Consider the following 27,962-nt stretch of genomic DNA (forward strand, 5'->3'; position numbering starts at 1 on the left):
GGATAAGCACATACTTCTCTTCCCAATATCCTTAAACATTCTGTTTTTAACATGAACTTTTTCTTTTTATTCTTTTTCTTCTTTTTTAACTAGCCATGTTATTTCTTCTCTAATTAGACCAGAGTGGGCAACTGAAAATATGGAGGTCTGTGGGAAATTTTTCTATTTTTTTTGGGCTGTACATAGCTAAAATGGCCACCACTAAATGAGATCTGCTACAGAAGCCACGATTCTACAGTTGATGGCCCCTGCTGTAAAGTGCAAGATACTGTAGAACTTTTTCCTTTAAAGAAAATGTATAATCGCTACACTGAATTGAATCAAATTTTACAGACGTATAACACATTGCTCTTAGCAAGCTGGAAAAGAATTAGAATTTACATTAACACGAAAATAAATATAATAACCAGTGGTGGATGAAATACATTATTCTTTTTAGTTAAAGTATATAAGTATAGTGCAACCTTAATGCTTGTGGGGGTTACATTCTATTATCCCTTGCGAGTATCAAAAATTGCAAGGTTTTGACTCTCCTTTTGATGATTCCTTTCTCAAGGGGAATTGTACATGTACTGTACTGTAAACTCAACAAAATTGTGAATTATTTGTCATAAATGTTTTGTTTACTACTTTAAATGAATAATACAATAATAAAATAGTTTTAAACTTTTTATGTAATTTATTAGTACAAACTCTGTTTTGAAATGTTACTCTTCACTTTCGAGCCATTTGCGGCTTTTCACAAACTATCAGATTTTTCGCGAATTACTCTTAGTCCGCTTCCAAATGAAAAGTCGCGAACTATAGAGGTCGCGAGTGTCAAGGTTGTGAGTATCGAGGTTCCACTGTACTCGCTTTTTATTGTACTTTTTAATTAAAAGCGCTGACCTATAATAACTATATTATAATAATTTAAGCAATTCAGTGTTCCATTTCCCTGCATATTATGCATTTTTAGAGAGATTTCTATTGTTACAGGCACACAAAGAGAGAACACTCACTCCATGCAAACTCTTACGAGAACCTGGAGGTTACGACTGTACTCTTACAACAGATTATTTTTAAGCTTTTTCTCTTCATGTCAATGTTGCATGATATGTGTTACAAAAGTAAAACTTTCCCAAAATGAAAATACTCCGATGAAATATAGATGCTTGCCAAATGTGAAAACAATGTAAAAAATGCTTTAATACAATCATAAAAATAGCTATAAATTGTATTGTAATTTAAATTGTAATTAAATTTATAAAATGAAACAATGCCTCCTGAATTTCCAGTAATAGCTATATCAACAATTCTTAAAATAATAATAAAATAATCATGTTGTAACAATAGGTATGTGCACTGCCCTCATAGTGTTGCAGAATTAACACTCTTGCAATATTTATTGCTCTGTTCCCAACTATCAAATGTGTTGAAATCCTTTTTATGTAATCTCTTCAGAACATTAGAGGGGGGGTTTTCGAAAGTTTCAGCTGAGGCATTAAAATACAGTCATTCATGATGATTACAGTATAATTAATAATAATTCTGTCATTAGGTTTATATTTGTCTTTCTGGAAGTAGAGAGGCAGTTTGAAGCAAATAAAGTGTTTTTGTCACTAACTGTTAACAAACCTCTCGTAACTTCATGACTTCCTCAAAGCAACCGCCATTACGCAATGCCATCTGCAGCCCAGAAACGCACCACTGCTCACACGAGCATCAAGACATGGCTGAGCAAACACACACACACACACACACACACACACACACACACACACACACACACACACCATATGTATACTCACACAAATATTCACAACGTAATTTGTGATTGTGTGTGTTGCTATCTAATTGCAGCTATATTACACAGAGTATGGTAAGCAGCTGGGTGCTTGGACAGGTTATTTGGGTTCAGTACAATGTCTGACTTCAGAATCAGAACTGTTTTTATCTGTCAAGTAGAAACTGTATTACTTCATTGTTTCCCGAACTCTCTGCCTGCAACCCTGACAAAAACTGCATCCTGCCTGTAACTGGTGTTTCTGTCTGTCTTTTATAATGCATTAAAGCCTGGTACATCGCATAGTACATAGTACAATGTGATACAGTCTAATATACACTATACCATATGACACTTAACTAAACTTTGCAGTGCTATAATTATGATTATTTTATGCTTACTATGGTTGATTTTATCATAATTGTGCTGGTGTACTTTATTATATAGTAATTGTTTTTGCTCACTTAGCTTTCCTAGGGTCGTCCCTTATTCCTTTTATTTGCAACAAATTTACATCATCTTCTTCAGTTTTACAAAATTATATTAAATCAAAATAGCTACCCATGATATTTTTATTATACTCCTGTATCCCAATACAAATATTTTTCTATTGTGTTTTCTATATTAATATATTGTAGTAACTCTTTGCATAAATATGGAGGAAACTGTAGTTAAAGCTGTAACATTAAATAGACAGTCATATTGTTCAGGATGCCTTTTTCCTTAAGGACTCCCCACTGTAGGTGAAGTGAACATAGGTTTTTCTCTGTCTCTTAAAGTAACCACACTCATGGTATACAGGATACCAACATTGTTTCAGGCCTCCTTATCTCTCCTCTCCCAAATATCCTGTTTCTTCGAGCTGCGTCGGCCAGAACCAATAGAAAGCTCTTCCTGCTATTGGTTGACTTCACTTCCAGCGTTAGCACAATCTCATCCGCTCCAAACACTGCTCAGTGGAACCTCAACTTAACACACTCATCGCCAGAAATAAAAACCTCACACATAGACATTCCAACTGAAATAAAAAAGAAAAAAAAAACAGGACTATATAGTCCTGTGCTACAATGGCGAGCACGATTAAGGTAAGTTTTAAAGTTACATGACTTGAAAAATGTTAGTATTTAAAATCGCTTTCATTGTTCAAAGAACAGATTTGAGCAGGAGGGGGTAACACCCTTTTTGCCATGCCACTGCAACAAGATTTCCTTTTCGCTGCTTTGTAAATTTCCTTTTTCCTATTCTGACCGTACGCACAGTTTAGAAAAACCATCGGCATAATGACAAAAGATGAACAACCACGATGTATACTGAAAACTAATCTTCATACCGGTCAAAACGTAAAAAAAAAAAAAAAAAAATTGTTTTCTATAACATTTTGTAATTAAGTATTTTTCATTCTAGAGGCAGAATTTTAAGTATATGAATAAAGGACAAAATATACTCAAGCTTAAAGATAAGTTGGCAGAAACTTCAAACAATTACTACTGCATATTGTTATTTGACCTGAAGTATTTTATAATTTTACAATTAGTATAGATCCAAGATGTTTCTATGAAATCCATTAAAAAGTGAGTTTTGATTTTGTCATTAGAGAATTGTTCTTTAACCCACAACTTTAAACAGCATGCAGCAATCTGTATTACCTAATTCTAATACTTACACATTACTGCACATGCACATTCATTTAAAATACCATTAAATGTAGTTCTTGTGTTTACTGTGCTGAAATCAAACCTTTAAGAGAGTTTTCGATATTCCTGATCTAAATGCATTTCTGTCATACAAGGTTCATTTAAATGCTGACTGACTTCAAGTTTGGATGCAATTCCATGGAATATATTAAATAAATATATTCCATGTAATTAATATTTTGCAAAAGTTCACCAAAAATGTTTTTAAAAGAGATTTGCTGCCTTCATTATCCTCCTTATTTACAAATAAAAGTTCATTATGCTTGATTTCAAAGCATTTTATTACTCTGACATTGATATGTATATACAGATTGTTACCTACATTATATCTATACGCTTACATTTAAGCACTCACTATAAATATATCAATTATATCTGTGTAATACAACAGCAATAGCATTTCATTAAGTTTTATTAATAAATTTAGGAATTTGATGTAACTTGGAAAAAATTTGGGAATTTGATGTAACTTCTTTGTAGTTCCCAAACTCAAAGTACTCGGCCATTACTGAATATTTACCAGGAAGCCACATCCATAACTAATAACATATTAAACTTTGTTGTGTGTTCAAGACTGCACAGCAGCTTTAGTTGTATCCAATGTATCCACTTTTATCATTCACAGTAGTAATGTGGCATGGCTTTTGTACTGTTGAGACAAATATGCATCTTATCTTTGGTCATTAGATATTATAAAATATGCAGAATTTATAGATGTTTTTCTGTTATAGATGTAACAATTCATTATACTCTACACTTATGAATACATTGAAGTAGGTCCTAAAATTAATTTAGTACAAAACACACCGCACCTGGTAAATGTCTCTACACTAGATAGTCTGGGTTTAATCACAGGTTATCATGAGTATATCATCAATACAATATCATAATACATTTGATGATGCAACATGTTTAGCGTGTGTTCAAGACAGTATGGTAATACTTTGACATAGATTAGTTGAAAACATTATTACTGTTTTTCGTCAGGGAACGAGAGCAAGATCATATTTATACAGTAATTTACTAGGAACTGTTCGGGATTTTGAAAGCTCTTAGAAATGAATGCACTTGGAATATATAATGTAAACATGAGAGTAACAATTTTCTTCTCCTACTATAAATAAATCTGAAATTTTCTGTTGCCATATCGTTTGCTTTGTTTGTTAATTTTAAAAAATTTGGTGATGCCATACATTATATTCAACTATTGGTTATTGTTTATTGCTTATGGTCTAAGTGCACAGTGTAAACTAACCCTACTAACTTTTGTCAACAACTGACACCAGATATTTAATTATTTTTAGTTGCTGTTACTAAAAGCAAACTGAATTCTAAATTACTTCAACAGTGGTTTGTGTGGAATTTCAATCGTTTTTGATGATTGTGGATTGCAAACAATTCCTGGCAGAGCAGAAATAGATTTTAAAACCCCCCTGGATGAGTGCTGTTGAGTTTCGCTAATCCTGTAATGATAGTTACTGTTTAAGTATTTTTAGGAGTAGATGACAAAGCAAAGAAAAAATATTACATTTATTTATGTACAATGTTTGGTTTGGTGATGATGGTCATGCTGCATGATGATGAATATGACATACCAGCTTAAACCTTTTAGCACATAACATACATAATACATTACATTACTTTTTTCATGGGTTTCTTTAGTCAGGGAGTCAGTGTGGGAAAGAAAGGAGTAAGATAAATGAGAAAATGAGGATTATAAGGGGAGTAAGAGTTTAAGCAAGTTAAGTGTGGGGGAAAATAGATTTAAAGTGTGAGCTGCTGATGGGAAAAGAAGTAAAATCAAATCAGAGAGAGAAAGTGAGTGAATTACATTGTGCAAGAGTTTATTTAGTGAGTTAGGTAATGAAAATGAAAAGTATGTGAATTGATGTGCAAGTAAATAAAAACAAAAAAAAGGGTGGGTGAGTAAAATATTATGTGAAAGAACAAAGTGAGTGAGTGAGTGAGTGAGTGAGTGAGTGAGTGAGTGAGAAAGAAAAATGAAGAAAGTTAAAGTATGTATTAAAAAAAAATCGTGGGAGTGACTAATTAAGAAAGAGTGTAAAAGTAGGATAAGAGCAATTGAGTGAGTAAATAAGTGAGTAAGAGAAAATGATGTGTGAGAGAGGTAAGTGAGTGAAAGAGTAAATAAATGAGAGAGGGACTGAGAAAGAAGTGAGTGGATGAGTACAAGACCGAGGGAGAGGCTATGAAAACAACAGTGCCTGTGAGTTGCTGATTTGGGGAAATGTAAGGGCACAGGCGCTGTGTTGACCTTTTTAGAGGTTAATGGCCTTCTAAGCTTATGGTGTTAATGACAGTGCGTCATCCACCTCCACCCAAATCTCTCTCTCTCTCTCTCTCTCTCTCTCTCTCTCTCTCTCTCTCTCTCTCTCTCTCTCTCTCTCTCTCTCTCTCTCTCTCACTCACTCACTCACTCTGTCTGTCCATGGCCATATCACAATTAGAATGTGGATGGATAGGCCTTTCCTCTTTTCCATTATCCTCACTATCTGGAGTTCTGATGCAGGAAGTACCAGCAGAATACTTCCTGACTGCTGCTGCTTTCAGCACGAATGAGCTTCCAGTTTTACTGCAATTAGAAAGCAAACCTGTCACCCAAAATCACCACTTTATGATTGCCCTAGCGAACACAATTAATGAGCACATATGAGCAATAGCGTTATCAGAGCTGCCATGTATGGTTTAAATATACAGGACTAAACTCTGAAACTAAATGCTTTAGCTTCATAGTAGGTTAGTCATTCTTTGGAAAAAAACACACAGCAACTATGAGTCCTCAGATTTTATTCAGCTTTACTCGTTTTTTTATTCTCTTACTGAAAGATGAGCTATGTTATTTCCTGTTGATTAGGTGATTACACCAAAGGTGTCATGCTGTTTCCATCTAATAAAATTTCACAATGTTGATTTAAGCAAAATCATATGTAGATTTGATAGGATGGATGGAAACTGAACACTGCTTTGTTTTTTGTGCTTCAACTGACATTAAAGGACTAACAGACTCTGAAAATGGCTGACAGTAGAACAGTTGGAAAAAACAACAAACTCTAAGTATTTCATAGTTGCTGATTATATAACACTAAAAATGGATGATTTGGAATCACAATTTGCACAAACATGAACACAAAAGCTGTTTTCATTTGGGTCTGGCAAAATGTTTGCAGTTTTCCGTAGCCCTTCTGAGCAGATTAAAGTTCTCTGTGCCCAAAACCGTCCTACTACTTCAGGACAGGCTTTATGCTGGCTTCCAGTAATGGCTGTCCCGATGAGTTGTTCCATAAGATAAAAAAACAGAGGAAGTGTGAGGCTGGAATTCGGGCATTGAGTGAGTGTATGTGCGTGTGTGTATCTGTTACAGTAACAAAGTCAGTGGGAAATGGGTGGGTGTGGTTTCTGCGAGTGCATGCTGACGCCTCTTTTTGCTCCAGCCCAACACTTAAGTAATGACCTTTGCATCTGAGTCGTGATTCTAGAACTGTTAGGGTGCTTTTTTAATCTGGTTCCTAACATGGTGTCCTCTTTTTCTCACTGAGCAAAGACCTGCTTGATTTATAGCACAGACAAGGGGCCAGGGCTTGAGAAGCTTTCATTTTGGGGAATTCATATTGTAGTATATATGTAATGTGACTAAATCAATAGAGTAACACATTGGACATTCTTTATTACATTTACTTAAATAAATCATTAAGAGTAACTAAAAAAGGATTATTCAGTAATGCCAATGACTGCATATATGAGTAGATATAGTCATAGGAGGAAGGTAATTTAAATGTGAGGGAGATTCCAATATCTTCATACCCCATATCTATACCCTATGTCTTTTCTTACAATTAATATGTTTTGTAGGACTTATTTGCTTATAAATTAAAATACAGGGTTTATGAGATAATTGACAGATTTTGACATGACAATCAAGCCTCATGAACCCAAATGAACCTGAAACTCATGACAGTATCCATTCTTGACATAAGTCGATTTCCTGTTCTGCTGCAACTTGTTCCAACAGACCCTCTGCATGTTCTCCACTATGTCGCTCAGTGATAACATAAAGAAAGGTACCTTACACTAGCTTAATTTTATCATCATTTATTGACTGCCATACCTTAGTGAACATGTGAAATAGCTTATATAAGGTTAGACAGACATTTCTTTTTAAGCAAACTCCACTGGCTGCACAACCAGAGCACTTCCCTAGTCAAATGGGTAACTTACTGCACATGTCAGAGCTCGATGAAAATTATCTAACATCTATCTAAAATTTTTTATTAAAATTAAATTACTTCAATTAAAATGGTGAAAAATGTCAGCTTGCTTGCCAATAGCAAATCAGTCTCTCCTGGCTTACATCTTTTCTCGATAATAGTAAAATCAGTATCCTTGCAGAAATGATATGACTGCATTTTAACATTTTACATTGCCCTGACATACATACAGCATTAATTAATAATGTACTTCACAATATTACTTAACATGGAATTTTATGTAGCACTTTAGAAAATGAATCGAGCACTTGCAATTATATGTCAGCTTTGTTTATGGCACAGTCTTTGACTCCAATTTTGGCTCCAATTTTGATCTATTTAATAGGATAAATTTTATGAGTTCATTTATTAGTTGCTTTGGGTCTTAAATGCCTGCCACACCTTCACAGTAGGACACACATTTCACTAACATGCTGACAGGAGTGTGGTCCTTTGCTGTTGTAAGATCATCCAACTCAAGTTTTGACATGTTGTGCATCCAGAGAAGCTTTTCTGTTCAACACTGTAATAAAGAGTGGTCAGCAGAATAAAGCTTAATATCTTGAATCCAGGCTGGTAATTATCCTCGATTTCCCTCCAGAATTGAAATCCTGTATCCGAAGATTGAGCATATTGTTTTGAAAATGCTCAACTCAGCCTGTAAGGCACCTTCATCCATGCTATTGTTAAAGTGACTGAGATCTTGAATATTGAATTTTTTTTAAGTGACTGGCAAATGTGTATATTATTTTGATTAAAAGTAGCAATTACAGTAAAAGAAAAAAAAAGTTTTTTTAACAGTTCTAACATTTAAAGGGGTTTTACTTGGTATTTTTTTTTCCTTTTTAGAACCTTTAGAAGACAAAGTGAAGAACCATTTACGATGCTAAATGAGATTTTGAATGCTTTTTAAGAGTGTAGTCTCCATTTTTTAAGTATTTTTAACCTAATTGGTTACTGGGATAATTGTTTTACTGGCAGCACTTACACAACCTCTACTTGAGTATAGTTTCTGTCTACTTCAGCTACCTCTTGGATGAAGTAATTTTTCATATATACTATATTCTCTCTACTTTCCCTGGTGGTCTAGTGGTTAGGATGTGGCGCTCTCACTGCTGCAGCCCGGGTTCGATCCCCGGTCAGGGAACCAACCCCAGCCACTCTTAGTGCCGGTCCCCGGATAAATGGGGAGGGTTGCGTTAGGAAGGGCATCCAGTGTAAAAACATGTGCCAGATCAAACATGCGGATGATCCGCTGTGCCGACCCCTAATAGGAGAAGCCGAAAGAAAGTTTTACTATATTCTCTCTACTTCCTCTGTGTCTGTAGGAGGCGCTGTCGGTGGTGAGTGAGGACCAATCTCTGTTTGAGTGTGTCTACAGCGTGGCCCAGCAGGCCAAGCCAGACATGACAGCATCAGCAGTGAGTGAGTATGGCCAGAGTAAGCTGAGTCCCAGAGCAACACAGCAGGACTGGCTCACCCCTCCACCTGGCCGTGTCACCATCAAGATGGAGTGCAGCAATGGAGGAGGAGGAAGTATAGGAGGAGGAGGCGGAAGAGTGGGTCAGGTGAACGGCTCAAGGTGAGCACTATAATTGGCTTGTGTTGTGCTTACTCTCGTTTAACCTATGCTAAAACATTATATAGGCTAAATAGGCACTAAATATGAGTTAACCCAGCTGTTGCTTTAAAACTAGTGTACAATGTTAACATTTCCACTCTTTCGGTGGCAGCTGTATTACATTTCTGGTCCATGGGCAAAACAGTTTGGGCTGTTAGAGATGGAGCTTGTAGGTGTGTGTGAGTGAGTGAGTGAGTGAGTGAGTGAGTGAGTGAGTGAGTAAATGAGTGAGAGTGAGGGTGAGTGAGTGAGTAAATTAGTGAGAGTGAGTGAGTGAGTGAGAGAGAGAGTCAAGTCAAGTCAAGTTTATTTCTATAGCGCTTTTCACAACAGACATTGTCTCAAAGCAGCTTTACAGAAATAAAATAAAAATAGTGAGTGAGTGAGTGAGTGAGTGAGTGAGTGAATAATTGAGTGAGAGTGAGTGAGTTTGTGAGTGAGTGAGTGAGTGAGTGAGTGTGAGTGAGTGTGGTGAGTGAGTGGTGAGTGAGTGAGTGAGTGAGTGAGAGTGTGAGTGTGTGAGTGAGTGAGTGAGTGAGTGAGTGAGTGAGTTTGTGAGTGAGTGAGTGAGTGTGGTGAGTGGTGGTGAGTGAGTGAGTGAGTGAGTGTGTGGTGGTGAGTGAGTGAGTGAGTGAGTTTGTGAGTGAGTGGTGAGTGAGTGAGTGAGTGAGAGTGTGAGTGAGTGTGTGGTGAGTGAGTGAGTGGTGAGTGAGTGAGTGAGGTGTGAGTGAGTGAGTGAGTGGTGAGTGAGTGAGTAAGTAAGTGAGTGAGTGAAAGTGAGTAAGTGACTGAGTGACTGTGAGTGAGTGAGAGAGAGAGTGAGTAAATGAGTGAGTGAGTGTGGTGGTGAGTGATTGAGTGAGAGAGTGAGTGAGTAAGTGAGAGTGAGTGAGTGAGTGAGTGAGTGGTGAGTGAGTGAGTGTGAGTGGTGAGTGAGTGAGTGAGAGTGTGAGTGAGTGTGTAAGTGAGTGTGTGAGTGAGTGAGTGAGTGAGTGAGTGAGTGAGTGAGTAAGTGAGTGAGTGAGTGAGTGAGTGAATGAGTGAGTAAGCGAGAGTAAGTGAGTCAGCATGTCAGTGAGTCACTGAGTCAGTATGTTTGGTTTGTTTGGTTAATAGCAATACGAGTGAGTTTGCCTGCCTTGCTTAAAACTGATACTTGAGATGTCTGCTACCAGTGCAGAAAAGAAGGGCGGTGTGGGATAGAGAAATGGCTGTTTGGGTTTTGTGGGCTGAAATATATCCATCAGGATCCATTAGAAGCACAGCAGCCAAATTCACACAGGGCTCAGAATCTACCAGCGTGCACATAGAAAGACACACAGACTCAGACACACTCAGATAGTGACACGTTGAACTGCAGCAGAATCCAAAACTTGAAACAGCTGTTTTATGAAGCCCTTACTTTACCTTATGAACTGTTGCATTTAAATATTTATTCATTAAACCTCATTATAGATAAGATAGATGCAGAGGGAAAAGATTTTTGACTTACTGAGCAATAAAGACAGGTTATAACGAGGGAGGTCGGTAGAATATAGGCTTTTAGGAGGCAATGTGAAGCACAAAGAACTATAAGAACTAAAACTTCATACATTTTTTCTTCATACAAGTTTCATACATGATCAGAAAATTTTTGTCATAATTAACATGAACCATTTCTACATTGTGTAAATATATGTTAACTTTTGTATTAAATAAATCTTTTGCAGTGTATCTTTGTGGTTAATCTATTATAACTTTTATACATTGACATTGTAAATAGTGATGCACAATTCATGTGCCTGGGAGCTCTATACATTTAGCAATGTGATTACTTGGTTATGTTTCTTAATATAATGGAACACAGGGAAGTGTAAATACACTGCAACATTACTTGATATCCTATTTATAAACACACATTTGAGGGAAATTATGGTATTCCTTAATTCCTGTCTTGTTTTCATGGTTAGTTTACATTGATATTGTGATAAAACGTTTAATGACTAGCTGCAAGCTAACTAGATTGTCAGTCATTAGCTAGTCAGTGCTTGATGTTAATATTTACAAGTTGTTTAGCAACTGTGTAATTATGGCTATGCCAATTACTTCTCATAGAGTTGAAGTAAACCAGGTCAAGTCAAGGTAAGTCAAGGTCAAGGCGTTGACCTCATATGTTTTTATCCATTTTTCTAAATTAACTTGAGGATCAGCTAAAGAATAACTTTGTTTTTGTGTGTGGCTGCATGTCTGTGTGTATATCTGTGTTTGAAGTGTTCTGCACTTAACAATTAGCAGCTGTTCACCTTTAATCTTTCACAAAAAGTTTCAATTGAATGCACCAGTATATACTAGAAAGAATGCTCATATTTTCATTTATGTCCAATTATTTCTGTTTATTTGATCAAATCTCCTCTTCAGCTCTTTATAAAAAAAATAAATAAAAAAAAAAAAACACAACCACCACATGGTTTTATGGCCACTGTTCACAGCCTGAGAGAAATTCTTGGACGAGTGACACCATGTGATCTTCTGCCCAACCTGCTCAACTCTAAAATGTGGGAACTGATCCTAGGACATAAAATACAATATGGTTACCATCCTGCTGTCCAAGTGAGAGACAATTTGGAGCTTTCTTGTTAAATGGCCTGGGACACAGATTTGAAACAAAGTATTTTTTAATGAATGGTTATGCTCAGATAGTTAAACAGTTCAGATATAAATAGGAACAATGTTCTTAAAAAGACCTTAGTGGCACATGATGGAGTCTGCAGTTACAGGTGTGTACAGGTGTGTTTATAGGCTTTAGTGAGCAATGCTATTTAATGTGAGTTGCTGTTCCAAAGAAGACCAATAGGTGGCTAACAGATGATTGGGATAGTTTAAAAAGCTGTAGGCTGTTCGTGTCCTTGGCAAGCTGTTCTGTGTCTGATGGGAAATTCCAGCAGTGATCCTGCACATCTGCTGCCTCAGGCTCAGGCCAGACTGAACCTTAAAGATACACCAATTTATGAATACAAATGTCCACTCTGAGACAGTGAAACTGCTAAGTGACGGTCTTATCCTCACTTTTCTCACTTGTATTTAGAATGAACTGGTATATCAAGAGTTAATGTCATTAATGCCAAATGTGTTCCCATATATATATATATATATATATATATATATATATATATATATATATATATATATATATATATATAAAAGGAACAAATTATACTATTAAAAGTAGAAAGATAACATTCAATTCTTTTTACATTTTTTGCTCATAAGTTCAGGCTTTATAAAATCCAGTTGGATATCAGGAACTCCAGAAAACAATTATATATCTGACAGCAGTTGAAGTCTCAACTATTATGCTATTAATAAGTGTGATGCCAGTAAAAATGTGTTTAGCTTTTTTTGGGATAACTTTCATTCCCAGAATATGACACATCCTTTTGTAATAATCATGTAAAATGTTTGTTATTTGCAGACTAATGTTTATACATACGAAACTCTAAGCAGCCACATCTCATGTAAACTTAATAAAATTGAAGCGAATGTGGCCACAATTCGGTTGCAAGTGCCACAAGTCCGCTGACCAAACAGGAAGTGGTGGTCATGCAGGCGCAAAACATTCACTCACAAGATGTTTAGCTCATAATGAAAAGCAGCGGTGGATCTTGGATCCAGAAAGACCATAAATTTAATATGTGTAGCTCCTTCAGTCTTCATTTTCTGGCTTTCAGAGCTGTAATGCGCAGCAAAGATCAGTAATGATTTACTTTACTTTTATAGACTTCTGTGTATCTGCCTGATATTCCTTCTATCTGCCTGTTGTACAAAAGATAATTATTTAAACAAAGGCTTGGATTATGCTTGTACTTCAAAATATTTTCATTTCTGTTTGTGTGTGTGTGTGTGTGTGTGTGTGTGTGTATACAGGACCTCTCCAGATGACTGCAGTGTGGGTAAAGGAAAGATGGCAAGTGGAGGCGATGCTGCTCCTATGACCTGCATCAGCTACATGGAGGACAAACATGCTGCCCCGCCCAATATGACAACCAACGAGCGCAGAGTCATTGTACCTGCAGGTCTCTCTTTCTCTCTCTCTCTCTCTCTCTCTCTCTCTCTCTCTCTCTCTCTCTCACACTTCATCTCTTTGATGCATGAGCCATTCATTAAACTGGAGCTCTAACTATTTTCATTTGTCTTCATTTAGTTAGATTTGCTTAAGCTATTTTTTGTTTGTGTGTGTGTGTGTGTGTGTGTGTGTGTGTGTGTGTGTGTGTGTGTGTGTGTGTGTGTGTGTTTGTGTGTTAGGCTTGTCTGGACTTCTTCCTTGGGTCAGAACCCTGAGTGGGTGTAGTCCATTGAACTTTGCTAAAAGAAAGAGGTTTTCCTAACAAAGCTTAGAGATTCCCCAGCAAGCAGACACACACACACACACACACACACACACACACACACACACACACACACACACACACAAACTGGCTCAGAATTAACAGATCGATCTGACTACCTGACTATTTATGATATATCATAGTATATATTTATATATAATGAATAATTTTCATAGTATAATTTTCACAATTGTCTGTTACCTGACAACACATATTTTTAGAAGTACTACCAATTCTATCTTTCTCTGTATGTCTGTGTGTGTGTGTGTGTGTGTGTGTGTGTGTGTGTGTGTGTGTGTGTGTGTGTGTGTGTAAATGTGAGCTGTAAATGTGTCTGAGTATTTGCGTTGGTGTGTTTCAATGCATCAGATGCCAGGTTCTCTCGGGTTGAGCAACACACTCTGTCCCCAAAAGCCCAAATGCAACTTCCTCCTCAGCTAAAGCTGACAGGCACAGCAAAGCAGCATGTTTAGTGCATCCTGTTTTCACTCTGCAGAGGGACAATGGACACAGGGGACACAGGAATGCAGCGGCAGGAAGCACATCCCTAAATGCACAGGGCTGAACAGATTTGTGAGCTTTCCCTCATAAAAGGAGGGTCAGCAGAGCCCAGTGAGACTACGAAAGGTTAAGAAGGTTTAGTAAAGATTAAAACAACATCATGGCCATGCATCGGAAGTGTTACACTCTCAGACCATAACTCTATGTGCTTTTTAAGTGATTGGCCAGATTTTATGCACGACAAGTAATACCGTCCTGTCCAATCAGAACAGAATCAGAATGAACTTATTTTAGCAAGTCTAAAGGAAGAAGTGAGTGTCCTGCACTCCACTCCACTGTATTCCACTGTTCCCTCTACTGTTTATATTGAGAAACGCACAGAAGTGTTTTGTATCTCTGTTCAAAGTACTATTTAACACTAGTACAAAAAGGATAACAATAATAATTATATAATTATAAATATTTCTTTGTTTGTACTATATGTTAGAATAATAATAATAATAATAAATACATGAAAAAAAAATATGGAATTATGTAGTGACCTAAAGGTGTCCTACAAAAATTTCAGAAAAAGTTCCTATAGACTTTAGCATCATAATCAATCATATTTATTGCCTGGTGATTTAAAATTCTTGATGAACTGACATTTTAATAATCAATATAATAACGAATATGCACTTTAGTGTACAAGGCAGAAATACATCCTGCATTGGACTCCTGTCCATCACACATAATGTGGCAAGTTTTAGAGAGGTGAGAGAAAACCAGAAAAACACTATAACCAACCAGGTTACATCGAGAAGAAAACTGTATACACACTGTAACCTGAGCTCAGGATTAAACTGGGAACGCTGTTAGATCTTAATCTGTAAGGAGGCAATTATATAAATAATGGAAGAAACTCCTGACTCTAACTTGCCACAATATATGTAGTGGTGGAAAATGATAATTCTCATGATAATTTAAATAGATATCAATCAGTGTTTGACCAATTAATATAATTATATTAATAGATTGATGTCCGAATAGTAACTTTAAAGTGTAAGTTGATTAAGCAAGAGTCTTGTGACAAACATGATTATAGGACATTATAGCCATAATAAATCATAGTACTTTCTGTACTTAAGTACATTTGAAAGCAAATACTATTGTCATTTTGCTCAAGTAAAAGTTTCGAGGGAACACTTTTACTGTAACTGGAGTAATATTTTACTTAGTGTATCTCTGCTTTAACTCCTTTGTCCAACACTGGTTACTGTCTGTTTTGTATAGAACATATACATTTTATATTCCTCCAGTGCACCAATTAATTCTCTTTGGGTTCTTTGATTTAGATGCTGTTAAATGGATTAGCTATGCAAAATTTTCCCATGTGTGAGTTATTGTGTATGTGAGGCAGGTGGGTGTAGGCATATTGAGTATGTGTAGGCAGGTGGGTGTCTGTATGTGTGTGTTTGTGTGTGTGTGTGTGTGTGTGTGTGTGTGTGTGTGTGTGTGTGTGTGTCCCATCTAAAATGTATTCCTGCCCAGTGTTTCTAGGACTGCATACAGATCTATCCTGACAGTGACCAATATAATGTGGTTATTAAATGAATGAACTGAAATGAGCTGTTATAACTGTTTATAGTTAATTGTTCATATGTGAGTGCAACAATATGCATACGAATACACCTGCACATCAACAAAATGCATAACATATAACTGTTTGCTTGTGTGTGGTTGTAGACCCGACACTATGGACACCAGATCACGTGCGTCAGTGGCTGGAGTGGGCTGTAAGGGAGTATGGCTTGCTGGAGGTGGACGTCTCGCTCTTCCACAACATTGATGGCAAGGAGCTCTGCAAGATGAGCAAAGAGAACTTTCAGCGACTCACGCCCAGTTACAATGCTGACATCCTACTGTCTCATCTGCACTACCTACGGGAGAGTGAGTGACTCACTCTCACACACACACACACACACACACACACACACACACACACACACACACACACACACACACACGCACACACACACGGTAAAAACATTTTTCATGAAAAGTGGAACACTGCATGCTATTAACTTTAAAGATTGACTGAATGTTTCATTTGGCATTTTGCAGCATGTGCCGTACTTACACCAGGAGCTCTTTATTTATGTTCCCCTCCCATTTTCTGCTACTTTCCCTCTCACTCATTTCTTCCTGTCCCTCTTTCTTTCTGTCTCTACCTCCTTTTTTTTTCTCTCTATCTCATTAGCACACCACATGTTTTTTTTTTTAGCTGGGTTTTTTTTTTATTTATATGTTTTGTATTTTGCCACTCCCCTCTTTCAAAAGAATGTTTTCTTCCTCAGCTCCACTTCCCCATTTGACTTCAGACGATGTTGACAAAGCCTTGCAAAACTCGCCACGGTTAATGCATGCACGTAACACAGGTAAGAAGGCTCATGCATCACTCGCCAACTGGACAGGTGCTCCGTATGTGCATCACAGCCTACATACCTAGTGGCTTTACTGAGGAGCAGGAGCCAAAATGCTGTGCAGAAGAAGTTTTGGCCAGCAGGTGGCACCAGTCAGCTTTGGTAGCACAGATAATTAATTTTCTGATCTGGCATTGTCTATTGGCCAAAATATTCACTGCACAGCTTTAATACATTGATCTGAAACATTTTTTAGATTTATCAAGCACTCTGCTTACAGCCTGTTTGTTTTGGGCCTTCAGATGCATGCTGTGCTGAAGTTAGCTACGTTTATTTAATTTTCTTGCACTTGAAAATGCTTGCCGGTTTGGGTGATACCACTCAGGTGTCACAAGTTAACAGATACATACAGCTGCCTAGTGTACACCCAGTTCAGAAGCATCTTTCTTTCTGTATATAATAAACATTTACATTAACTAAGGACTAATTCATGCTTCAGTCAGGGTTAAAGTGTATGTCACCTAACTATGAGTGAGCCTAAATTGTTGACACAAATTCAACAATTATTTAATTTCCTTAAGAAGAATATCATACGTTTGATCCATTCGAAGTTAAATTTGAAGTGATGGTAAACAAGTTATTCTAGAGCTCATTAACGGTTTTATGCGTTTTAGGGAATCAACCTCAACAAACCTCTTAACATCTGACTTTTATAAAAAATACTGTCACTTCAGCCTTCTTCCAACATTTTTTATTAAATGTCTCCTTACAGAAAGTTATTTTTTAATGTAGAATTTAAACGTGAAAACAGAAAATACAGAAAGAATTGCAGAACTCTCCTAGGCCATGCTGTTTCACAAAATGATTCAGCACATTTTGACCAATCAGAGTTAATAATGCCATTTTTGGCCCCTATGAAATAAATGCTGCCATTTTCACCTCAAAATGTTTGAGGATGCAAATCTACACTCAGCTGTATACTGTGGGGATGTGTTATACATGATCTGGTTGTAATCAGAACTATCTTGTGCAGGAGGTGCAAGCTTCATCTTCCCCAATGCTCCTGTCTACCCACCTGACACTCCGAGAGCCCCTGCAAGACCAGGTCAGTTCTGTCTCTGCTTCGCTATTTATATCTGATAACTATAAGAACATTACATGGTCTAATCAGGAGACTAATTGCAGTTCAGAATGCATCATGTTCAAGTATGCATATTCAATCATGGTGCTGTTTTTTTCCCCTTTGTCGTGAAATGTGGCACACCGCTTTTTCTTACTTCACTCACTGAGGTCAGCCACAGAAACTAAACCAACCTCTTAGCTTGTTCCCTCTCTCTCTCTCTCTCTCTCTCTCTCTCTCTCTCTGATACTGACAGACTGATATGGTGCACACAAAAATACGCCCTCCTGTGGGGTTAAATGCAATTGCATATAGTATATAGTGCAGTCATTTCCATTCTGTTTCAGATTTGTCTTATGAAGCTGCAAGACGATCTGCATGGCCACCCCAATCAGCATCAACTAATAAAGGTAAATACAAACAATTCAAGACTGTTATTTTTACTTTGCCGATCAAAAAACTTCAAAAGAATGACCAGAATTCTCAGGCATGATTATGTTTTTGCTCGACTGACACTGGCTTTTGCCTGAAATAGTAACAAATTATGGCAATTAGTTGTACAGTATCAGAAACATTGTGATATTTCGATGCATCTGTCTGTGTTAGTTGCACAGTCCTCACCCGCCATTGTCACCAAAACAGAGGAGCAGAGGCCACAGCTTGGTGAGAATTTTTTTTATTGCGTCAATTTAATGTATCAGAGCTGGGAAATAATACAAGCAATGCTCATCATGGCAATGCAATGACACATTACTTAGTATATTGCAGTAAAGTAGTATTCATGCAAATACATTTGCAATAATGAATCAACTGTTAAAAATTTGACATTACATTATATGCACTAACCGAACATTTTGCATATGTCAGATCCATATCAGGTTTTGGGTCCAACAAGCAGCAGACTGGCAAACCCAGGTATTGACTAAATTATAATATCAGTAAAGTTTGCATCCTTAGCCTAGATGTGAATTGTCATAATTAGGACTCCCAAGTGGCACAACAGAAAATCATTCGTCCTATTGTCAGAAAATCTAAAAGTTGAATCTGGAAAGTTGCACAGTTGCCCATAATTAGGAGACATGGGGGCAAAATTGGCCATTTCTGAGTGGAAGAGGCTAGAGGCTTTTTTTTTTACACAAAATGTGTTATGCTACCCTGTGATGCAGCACCAGCAGCACTTCATCTGTCAAAGAGAAAGCATGTGTAAGCCTTCACCCTTTTGTGCTGGTAGCTGTTGAATCTCCTAGGAGAGCTGTCTGGAAGGTGGGGATTGGCTGATAAAAAAATACCAAAATTGATTTACAGTGTTTCCTTGCAGTGGATCTGGCTGGCTTTTATATATCAGGTTTCTGATCCAGAAATTAGCCCCACCACCTCAGCTAAAACAGACCATCCAAACAGTGTATATGTAGTTTTGCCACTTTGTTTACTTGGGTAAGGGGGAGTCTGATTGTTGTGAAATATTATGATGATACAGTTTATACTATATACAGTAGGCCTGTAGGCCTGAGGCTCACCTGCCCAAAGACCATTCTTAACTGACATTTAAAACTGTGGGAGTTGGGGTACCCAGCTAATGAATTATGCAAGTTGTATTTTTTTAACCGTTTGAAGAATTTATCAATCTGCAGAGTTCAATTTGTCGAATTTTCTCTGGGGTTTAAGAATGTTTTTTCTATTTTATTTATGGTTTATTTATTATGGGGAGATCTATCTATCTATCTATCTATCTATCTATCTATCTATCTATCTATCTATCTATCTATCTATCTATCTATCTATCTATCTATCTATCTATCTATCTATCTAACAATATTCTGTTGTATTCATATTTGGCATCATGTGAGTGTGAATGTAACAATGTGTATTTGTGTAATTTTTCCCATAGGCTCGGGCCAAATCCAGCTGTGGCAGTTCCTGCTGGAGCTGCTCTCAGACAGTGCGAACTCGAGCTGCATCACATGGGAGGGCACTAATGGTGAGTTCAAGATGACAGACCCGGACGAGGTGGCTCGCCGCTGGGGAGAGCGTAAGAGCAAGCCCAACATGAACTATGACAAGCTGAGCCGTGCTCTGCGCTACTACTATGACAAAAACATCATGACCAAAGTGCATGGCAAACGTTATGCCTACAAGTTTGACTTCCACGGCATTGCCCAGGCCTTACAGCCTCATCCTCCTGAGTCAGCCATGTACAAATACCCTTCTGATCTGCCCTATATGAGCTCCTACCACCCCCATACCCAGAAAATGAACTTTGTCTCACCTCACCCTCAAGCACTGCCCGTCACATCTTCCGGCTTCTTTGGTGCGCCAAACCCTTACTGGAACTCACCAGGAGCCGGCCTCTACCCCAGTCCACGCCATCCAGCCACCCACATGCCCCCTCATCTCGGCACCTATTACTAGGTGTGGGCAGAAAAATCACAGCATCTCTCCTGAGTTGAACTGGAGCTCCCCCAAGAGGCTGAAAATAGCAGCTTCGTGCTGAGCCAGGGAACTGGATACAGAGGTGTAATTTTCTACACAGGAGGAGGAAGTAAGACACGGAGGAGGCACACAACAACAAAAACCTAAAGAAACCAAAATTTGATAAGATGTTGTAACCAATAATTTTTTTTGTTATAGGAGGTTCTCAATTACATTTACAACGGTGAGTCTAAATTGCCTCAGATTATGCAAAGAATGCAAACTAACAATGCAAACAAAAGGTCTCGCACAAATTAAATATAATACAAGAAATATTTGAAGGTCAGGTAGCTTGTAAATGCTCCCTGGAAGGCTGGCAAAGATGGCCTCTTCACACAATGCCAGCATATTCAAGACTGTAAGGTCAGAAGCAGTGAAAGAGGACAAGTGAAAGAGGATAAGTTGCATTCATGTAAAAAGGGCTTTTAATTTACCAAAGACAAAAAAATGTAGGTGCATGAAATGTATTAATCTATATGTTTTAAGTATTAAACTACCTTAAGTTGAACAAACATATCAGAGAAAGTTAGTAAGTTGTAAATGAATTAAGTTGTAAATGAATTAAAACAGGTGGGTAAGCTGTGAAAGTAAGAGAAAAGTATAGAGAGAAAACAAGAAAAATGTTAAGTATTAGTTAAGTATTGGAGGGAATGTAAAGTAAAGTATTAAGTATTAATGCTTTGAATATAAACTGCCATATTTATCAGTTTTATACTACACAGTAGTTCATATGGCATTACAGAGAGAAAGAGAAGGAATATTTACTTTATTGGTCATTTTCCATAAAGGGAAGGACCATGAAAATGAGCTTGTAAAAAAAAAAAATTATACTGGAAATGGAAAGATTCTTTAAATGATTTAAATGACCTCAGACATTTTTAGACAGAGGTGGATTATTGAAATCAGCGCCTTATTGAAGAAGCTCTTCACACATTGGTGGAGGTTTTACCAAAGTACCAGTTTATGTGTTGTTATTATTTTCTGAGTCGCGAACGCTGTGCGTTTGTTAGATTGAACTATACATTTCAGTGTTATATTTCATTTTATATGACAAATATATAACTTATGCATTTAAACACTACGAGTTGATCTCAGCCAGCTAAATACAGACATTTATATGATAGTTTTAAAACATGAAAAAAAAACATGGACCAAATTTAGCAAAAGTAAGTGAACAGCTGTGGCCTTTAAACTTTAAGCTCTATATATGATTGTTTACAAATATAAGCCATGTGCACAAATGTCAAATGAATTGTTTGTGAAAGCTGGTCTGGTTTGGCATTCAGGCCTGTCTCAGTGTTAGCAGCATTTACAGAATTGAGTGAAAATAGATCTGTAAAATCTCTAACACCTGAACAACTGGACTGATGCTCTGAGATTGCTGACAAATGAAGGAAAGCATGCTTTCATAAATTATATGATTTTCTACTGAGTAAAATTTAATAAACTATTTTAAAACCAAACTCGATTTTTATGTGACATTGTGTTATTATAATAAATAACAGATAACTGAACATCTGTATTTTTATTAAATACCTTTATTTGCTTCGAATGCTGAAATGGTATAAATTCTTTTTTTTGTAAGTTTTTATAGTGGAAGAAGTTTTAATAGTGAATGGCTTAAAGATTATTCATTATTAAAAATTGTCTACATAGAATTTATATTTGTACTGAAAATGAAGATGCAAGATGAAGATGCATTTCTTATTACAAACTACTGTACTTTTAAATAACAACTACAAATCAGTACCATATTTCTAATTATAACCAATAAGAAATATGTATAAAATCATAACTGATGCCAAAAGAAACTGTGTGTGTGTGTGTGTGTGTGTGTGTGTGTGTGTGTGTGTGTGTGTGTGTGTGTGTGTAAATAGAAGCACAGACTCTCCTAAGAATTTTTTGCATGTCCATTCAGTATGTTGCCAAAACAAATCTAGAAACATGAGACTGTTCGAAACATTCTTCGGAGTAAAAAATATCATCCAATGTCATAATCCAAAAATGAGAGCACTGTAGTATAAGCTGTAACTGAAATTCAGTTTAGTTAAATTTTTTAAATGATTCATTTTGTTCTTCTATGTTGCTATAATTTAACTGCACAGCAAATAACATTTTGTTAAGCAACTGCATATAAAATCCATACACTAGCTCAGTATAGAAATAGTATATTTTCTGTCATGTCATGGTTATCTGTTACTATTATGTAGGTGCTTTTATCCTTATTGTAAGCTGTGCTTATTCATTTCATTTTAATAACCCTCACCTCCTTCATTGCTACTGTATGTGTTACAAAACTTTACCTGAAAATCTGCAGGCTGTGACCACACTCTATTCACTATCTAGTGTACTATTCAGTAAATCCATGTAATCTGATGAATACATAATTATCTGTGAACTTTGAAGCCACTTTGATCTGTACAACAAAGAGGGTGTATCGCTAAACATATTGCCAAGCCATTGACCTCTAAGATGGGGTTTATGTTGGAGAAATTTTTATACTATTCCTAAAATGATTAACAAACAAGGAAAGGACTTTCTTTTGTGTCTCTATTAATAATCATCTTAATTAATAGTCTGAGTAGGGTAATATTTTGAACAGCACAATCACTTATAACTGTTGTCCTCTGCCCTTATTCATCAGTGTTCTGTTCTTCTGTTCAGTCTTTATGGTACTCATGCTCAAGAAGGAGCTTCTCATTTATTGGGTCCTGTAGAAGCGAGAAGTCGTTGCTGAGCTGAATCTCATCAAAATAGTGAAAGTCTGCAACGTACTTGCCCTTGTGTGTGCCAAATAGCAGAGGCTTAAACTCATAGCCCCAGCGAAACTCTTGTGGAACATAGGAAGTACGGCTTTGGCAGGTGGAAGCTGTGGACTCCATAGTGCCGTTCAGGGTGACCACCAGTTCAAAGTTTCTTACCTTCAGATTTTCAGCAGTGAGGCTGGCCAGAGGACTGTTTTCATCCAGCACATGGTAGAAAATAAGAGGCAGAACAAGGAAAGGGCACTGCTCACTGGAGTCGAACTGGAAGTTGACAGACTCCTGGTGGAGCTGGATCTTCTCACCCTCCTCAGTGACATTAGGAAAAAGCAGCTTGCCTGAGAGTTGACACTGAACCAGTGGGCTCTTGCGCATGTTGGCCACACGCACCATCACACACACCTGGCCCTTGTACTTGGAAATCAATGCCAACTGACTAAACTTGACCGTCTCAGCCCGCTTTTTTGGCCGTGCCAGCTTGGCCAGAAAAGCTCCAGTTACAAAGATCTCAGCCAGGCCTGTGAGCACCAGTTGCAACACCAGTGTAACGATGGCATGGGGGCACTCCTCAGAGATGTGTCGGAAACCATAACCGATGGTAGTCTGTGACTCTAAGGAGAATAGGTATGCACCAGTTAAGGTGGCCACATTTATCACACAAGGTGTGTGGTTTAATGCCTGTTCAGTGTTAAGGTCGTTATTTGTCATTGCGATGAGGTAGAAAATCAGGCCAAAGAAAAACCAGGTTGTGAGGAAGGTAGACACAAAGAGGGAGAGTTTGTAGCGCCACTTCATGTCCACCACTGTTGTCCAGATATCATGCAGGTAGAGCTTCACCATGCCATCCACATTGTCAATACGGATGTTGTTGTGGCCATCTTTAGACACCACACGCCTCTGAATGCTTCCATTCATCCTGCACAGCTGATACTCAGATCAAATTCAGATAATGTTGCTACAATGAAAGAAAGTTAATAAAAGATTTATATTGGGCTGTCAATCGTTTACGAGTTAACACGTGATTATTCGCAACTTAATCACACATATTTATTTGTTCTTAATGTACTTTAAATTTATACTTTTCAAGTTTTTAATACTCTAATCAACATGGACAAATATGGATGCTTTATGCAAATATATGTTTATTATTAGTGAAACCAAACTCAACGTAGGGCATGAAGACAAAATATTCTTGTATATGTTTTATAAGTAATTATGGTGTTTTGAATGAAGTAAATCATAAGCACTCCAAACTGAACTTTTCCTATGTTTAAACCCCCACTGTTTTAATTGCCAGATGTGTGTATAATGGCGGATTTTGTTGCTTGTTTTGAGACTTGGCGCATCAGTAAAACAAATGTTTTGTGTTACCCCAAATGTTTTATGTTACCCTAAATGTTACCCCCCAAAAAATTTGGGGTAACAAGTTATTAGCATGTCAATATTGACAGCTCTAATTTATAGTATCACTTTTACACTGGCACAGGTAACTCCAATCTGCCAGGCATAAAATCAGCCACATTAGTTTTGCTATTTTTTTTCCCTTTTACCCCCAAAAAATACATCATAATGTGTTAATAAGCAAATATTATAAATAGCCGTGGCAATACACAAACAAACACTGTGCGATTGCTCTATTGTTCTTGATTTAAAAGCCTTTGCTATGGTATCATTTCAAAATTGTGATACCTCTCAATATATATAATTGCAGCAAATATATTTCAAGCTACTTAAAACTCTAAAAATATCAAGTTTCATTCCTTTTTTGTGCTTCTGCAGTTTGTAATCAATTAATGAAAAGTTAGTCATTAATAAAAGCCTCAAATGTGGCTAAAAACAATTCTTTAACTTTATTGGAAACATAATAAAACATTAAAATCATATTTCAGTGATCAGAATATGTACTTACTCTCAAGGTTCTTCAATCCTGTCTGCAGAGTGGTTTTGATTTTTCCTGCACTAGCAGTGACTTGTAATGTGAAACCAGGAGGCTTTCACCTCCCTGGATGAATTTCACAATGTCCTTGATTCATTATTGTCCTTACTTGAAACTAAAGCAAAACAGGGTTACCTGTGCGGCAGGTTTTTTTCAATAATTCTTCTTGCTTCCATGCTGATTGTATCAGCAGGTGACATTGGATTAAAAATGTTTATAACATGCTTAAAACATACACATAAACATTTCCACAAATATGCACATCTTTATAAATGTATTTGTGTCTTTGTGTGGACCTTCCACTGACATATTTATTCATGCAGCCTTTTAGATGAGATTTAGATCTGATCAGAAGAGATCTTTGAGGAGACTGTTGTCCCTTTACCACACACACACTCACACACACACACACACACACCCACACACAGTGTAAACGAGGTTGGACTTGGCACCTTAGCATTTAATGCCAGTCTGTGAAAATGGATAAAGCTCAAGTATCTGTTTTCTAATTAAACAGATCTGTCAGAGATCACACCTCAGCCTCATAATAGAATATTGTGTTGATACACTATAAGCATCATGAATCTATAACCCCATAGTTATAAATATAAAGCCACGTAATATAGGTTCAAAATTAAAAACACACCACAGCAGGTTGAGACATGCTCCCGAACACAAATCATACTACATCATTATTGGATCACTCAATTTTCTTCTACTGTTTTTGCTTTAAAATACAAATCAAATTTTTGTCCAAAATTTTACCCCTATTTTAAAACCCTGGCATATTCAGTTCCATTGGTAGCGTTTTATTGCTCAATGGGGCTGTTCCAAAGCTGTGACCTTCTTCTGTATGCAGAGGTCAGGAGATTATTAGACTTTGTAATTTGTTTCATGCTGCCACAGCGCTGCTCTGCAGGTTAGCATGCTAGTTTGTTATTAAATTAGAACCCCATGAAGATACAAGTAGTATTGTGGAACAATGCTACAAATCTGGCTCTTATTTCTATATCAAAGGGATATTTTGGTCTAACCTGCTTTCTTTCTTCAATTAAAAGCATTCACGTGAATTTATTTATTGTCCTTTGACACTTTTTACCTGAGACCTGGAGTTCAGTAGCATAGAGCAAACACCTGATGTTACACTCGATGAGGAAAGCTAGACATTTGCACCTTTAGTTAATGAATAAACAAGCAATTATTTTACACACACACACACACACACACACACACACACACACACACACACACACACACACACACCAAATTGCAAAATTGAAAAAATACTTATAATGATGAATTCCGATATTCACTTTTATGTAGTTTTAATGGTGCAGCATCTGAAAGGTAAACATGACTTTATACATGTAATCAAGAAGGAATTTTGTAATAATGCGACTGACAATAAAAACAAATGTACACAATAAAAACACCCACGACTGTCTACATGATGTTAAAGAAACCAAAATTTATTGACCAGGCCAGCTTCTATTGCTCCATGCCCCAGTTATGATATTGACATGACCATTGTAGGTGTTTTTAGTGGTGAACTGGGATTTGTATAGCACTCTGGACCAGACTGCACTGTGTTTGCTGCCACCTTTCTATCACAGCCAGCGTAAACTTTTATAGCAATTTGTGTTATAAATGCTTTTCAATGCTATCAGGCCAGACACTTCACAAGACCTGCCATGTTTTGATTCAGTCCTATCCCAATTTGTCCCTTGTCAAAGTTGCTCTGATCCTTAAAGACTTTCAGATTTTTTGTGCTTCTGACACATTATGAATCGATGAACCGATGGTTCATAATATATCCCACCCTTTGACAGGTGCCACTCTAAGAAAACAATCAATGTTATTCACTCCTGTCAGTGGTTTTAATGCTATTGCACTCATCACAACCATTTACAGCAAGGTTTTTGTTTAGTACTGTGCTTGCAACAGAGGTATCATGACTTGTTATTGCTCGTCGATTTTGCCAGTTTTTGCAGATTCTTTTTGATTCTCTCTAACAATACTTGACCTTATGTATTGTCTGCTGTTTTGGGATCGCTTTGCAATCTGCTCATTCTTTTAATAAAATCTTTTCCCACAGCTGTCTCTCTATCTCCCACCTAACAATTGGCACATGCAGTCCAGCTTAAGAAATAGCAAACTGCCACTTCAAGTTGCCCTTATGTCCGCTGGTAATTATTTTTCTCTGACTTTGAAAATGTACAGTTACTATACTCGCACCTAATCATTAGAAGCAACTCAAGTTACCAGAATGACATTGGCAATGATAGTTTAAGACCTTCCCTGTGCATAATGAACTTTAGCCTTAGATTACAGTCTTTGATTTGAAAACAATCAATACATGTTTCAAGTAGGTGACACTGTCTCTGGAGGGGGATAGTAGAGAAGCCAATCATGTGCCAGGTGTACAATGCATTTAATCACTGTCTGAACCTGGACTGCTGAGGTTTGGAAAAAGACCAGATGTGGTTTTTGTACTAATCTTCAAATGAGCCCAAGAGAGCCTCAGATTCTAGTTTTGCAGTTCATTGCCCAATGAAGTATCCTGCTGTTGTAGCCCATCCACCTCAAGGTCAATGGTTTGTGCTTGTTGAGATGCCTTTCTGCTTATGATGGTTGTACGTGTAAATACTAGATTTACTGTATCCTTCCTGGATCTACCAAGGAGTTTCCACTCACAGGATTGTCGCTCAGTGTGCATGATTTTATACTGTGCCTCCACTGATATTTGCAAAACGTTGTGCACTTTCACAAAGCAATAATTAAGGAGTTTGAGTCACCCGAGAATTGTATTAGCCCGAAAGACTACATGGTTTTGTGCTGACTATGAGTAAACAACCTTTGTCTTTCATACTCCCATAATTCTATAAAGATATCAAAATTTAATTTTAAACTGATACTGAAGAAGTGCACACTGTTCCATTATTTTTTTTTAAAGAAAATTACACCTTTTCCGGTACTTTTAGAAGACAAAAGTATTAATCAAGCTAACCTAGACCTAATACAGGTTGTATCACAGCTATAAATCGAATCTTTTTTGTGGTTATT

At 37.0% G+C, this 27,962-nt stretch overlaps 2 protein-coding genes across 6 annotated transcripts in view; one reads left to right on the forward strand and one right to left on the reverse strand.

Annotated features, from left to right (window-relative positions):
• The window catches only part of erg (ETS transcription factor ERG), a 43,016-nt gene extending 21,352 nt beyond the window's left edge, over positions 1-21,664 (forward strand). For 2 of the 5 annotated variants that reach the window (XM_046860669.1, XM_046860674.1), the window contains 9 exons: positions 9,053-9,306; positions 13,249-13,397; positions 15,936-16,139; positions 16,547-16,627; positions 17,646-17,717; positions 18,080-18,142; positions 18,339-18,395; positions 18,600-18,647; positions 19,621-21,664. In XM_046860669.1, coding sequence (XP_046716625.1) covers positions 9,053-9,306; positions 13,249-13,397; positions 15,936-16,139; positions 16,547-16,627; positions 17,646-17,717; positions 18,080-18,142; positions 18,339-18,395; positions 18,600-18,647; positions 19,621-20,141 — 1,449 coding nt within the window. In that variant the 3' untranslated portion in view covers positions 20,142-21,664. Of the gene's footprint in view, positions 1-2,670; positions 2,851-9,052; positions 9,307-13,248; positions 13,398-15,935; positions 16,140-16,546; positions 16,628-17,645; positions 17,718-18,079; positions 18,143-18,338; positions 18,396-18,599; positions 18,648-19,620 lie in introns of those variants that run through there. The other 3 variants (XM_046860670.1, XM_046860672.1, XM_046860671.1) reach the window with 3 other exon arrangements.
• A 929-nt stretch (positions 21,665-22,593) lies between these two features.
• kcnj15 (potassium inwardly rectifying channel subfamily J member 15) lies at positions 22,594-25,003 on the reverse strand. Its single transcript, XM_046860676.1, has 2 exons — positions 24,873-25,003; positions 22,594-23,918 (listed from the first exon to the last, which is right to left on the reverse strand). The coding sequence occupies exon 2, from the start codon at positions 23,876-23,878 to the stop codon at positions 22,862-22,864; it is 1,017 nt and encodes a 338-aa protein (XP_046716632.1). The 5' UTR covers positions 23,879-23,918; positions 24,873-25,003; the 3' UTR covers positions 22,594-22,861.
• Positions 25,004-27,962: the final 2,959 nt, after the last annotated feature.

Source organism: Silurus meridionalis, chromosome 11 (genome assembly GCF_014805685.1).
Source record: "Silurus meridionalis isolate SWU-2019-XX chromosome 11, ASM1480568v1, whole genome shotgun sequence".
Classification (NCBI taxonomy): Eukaryota; Metazoa; Chordata; class Actinopteri; order Siluriformes; family Siluridae; genus Silurus; species Silurus meridionalis.

What these genes read in the sequence shown, in the direction of transcription:
- kcnj15 (XM_046860676.1), bottom strand. Translation starts at nt 23,878, where the DNA reads ATGAATGGAAGCATTCAGAGGCGTGTGGTGTCTAAAGATGGCCACAAC.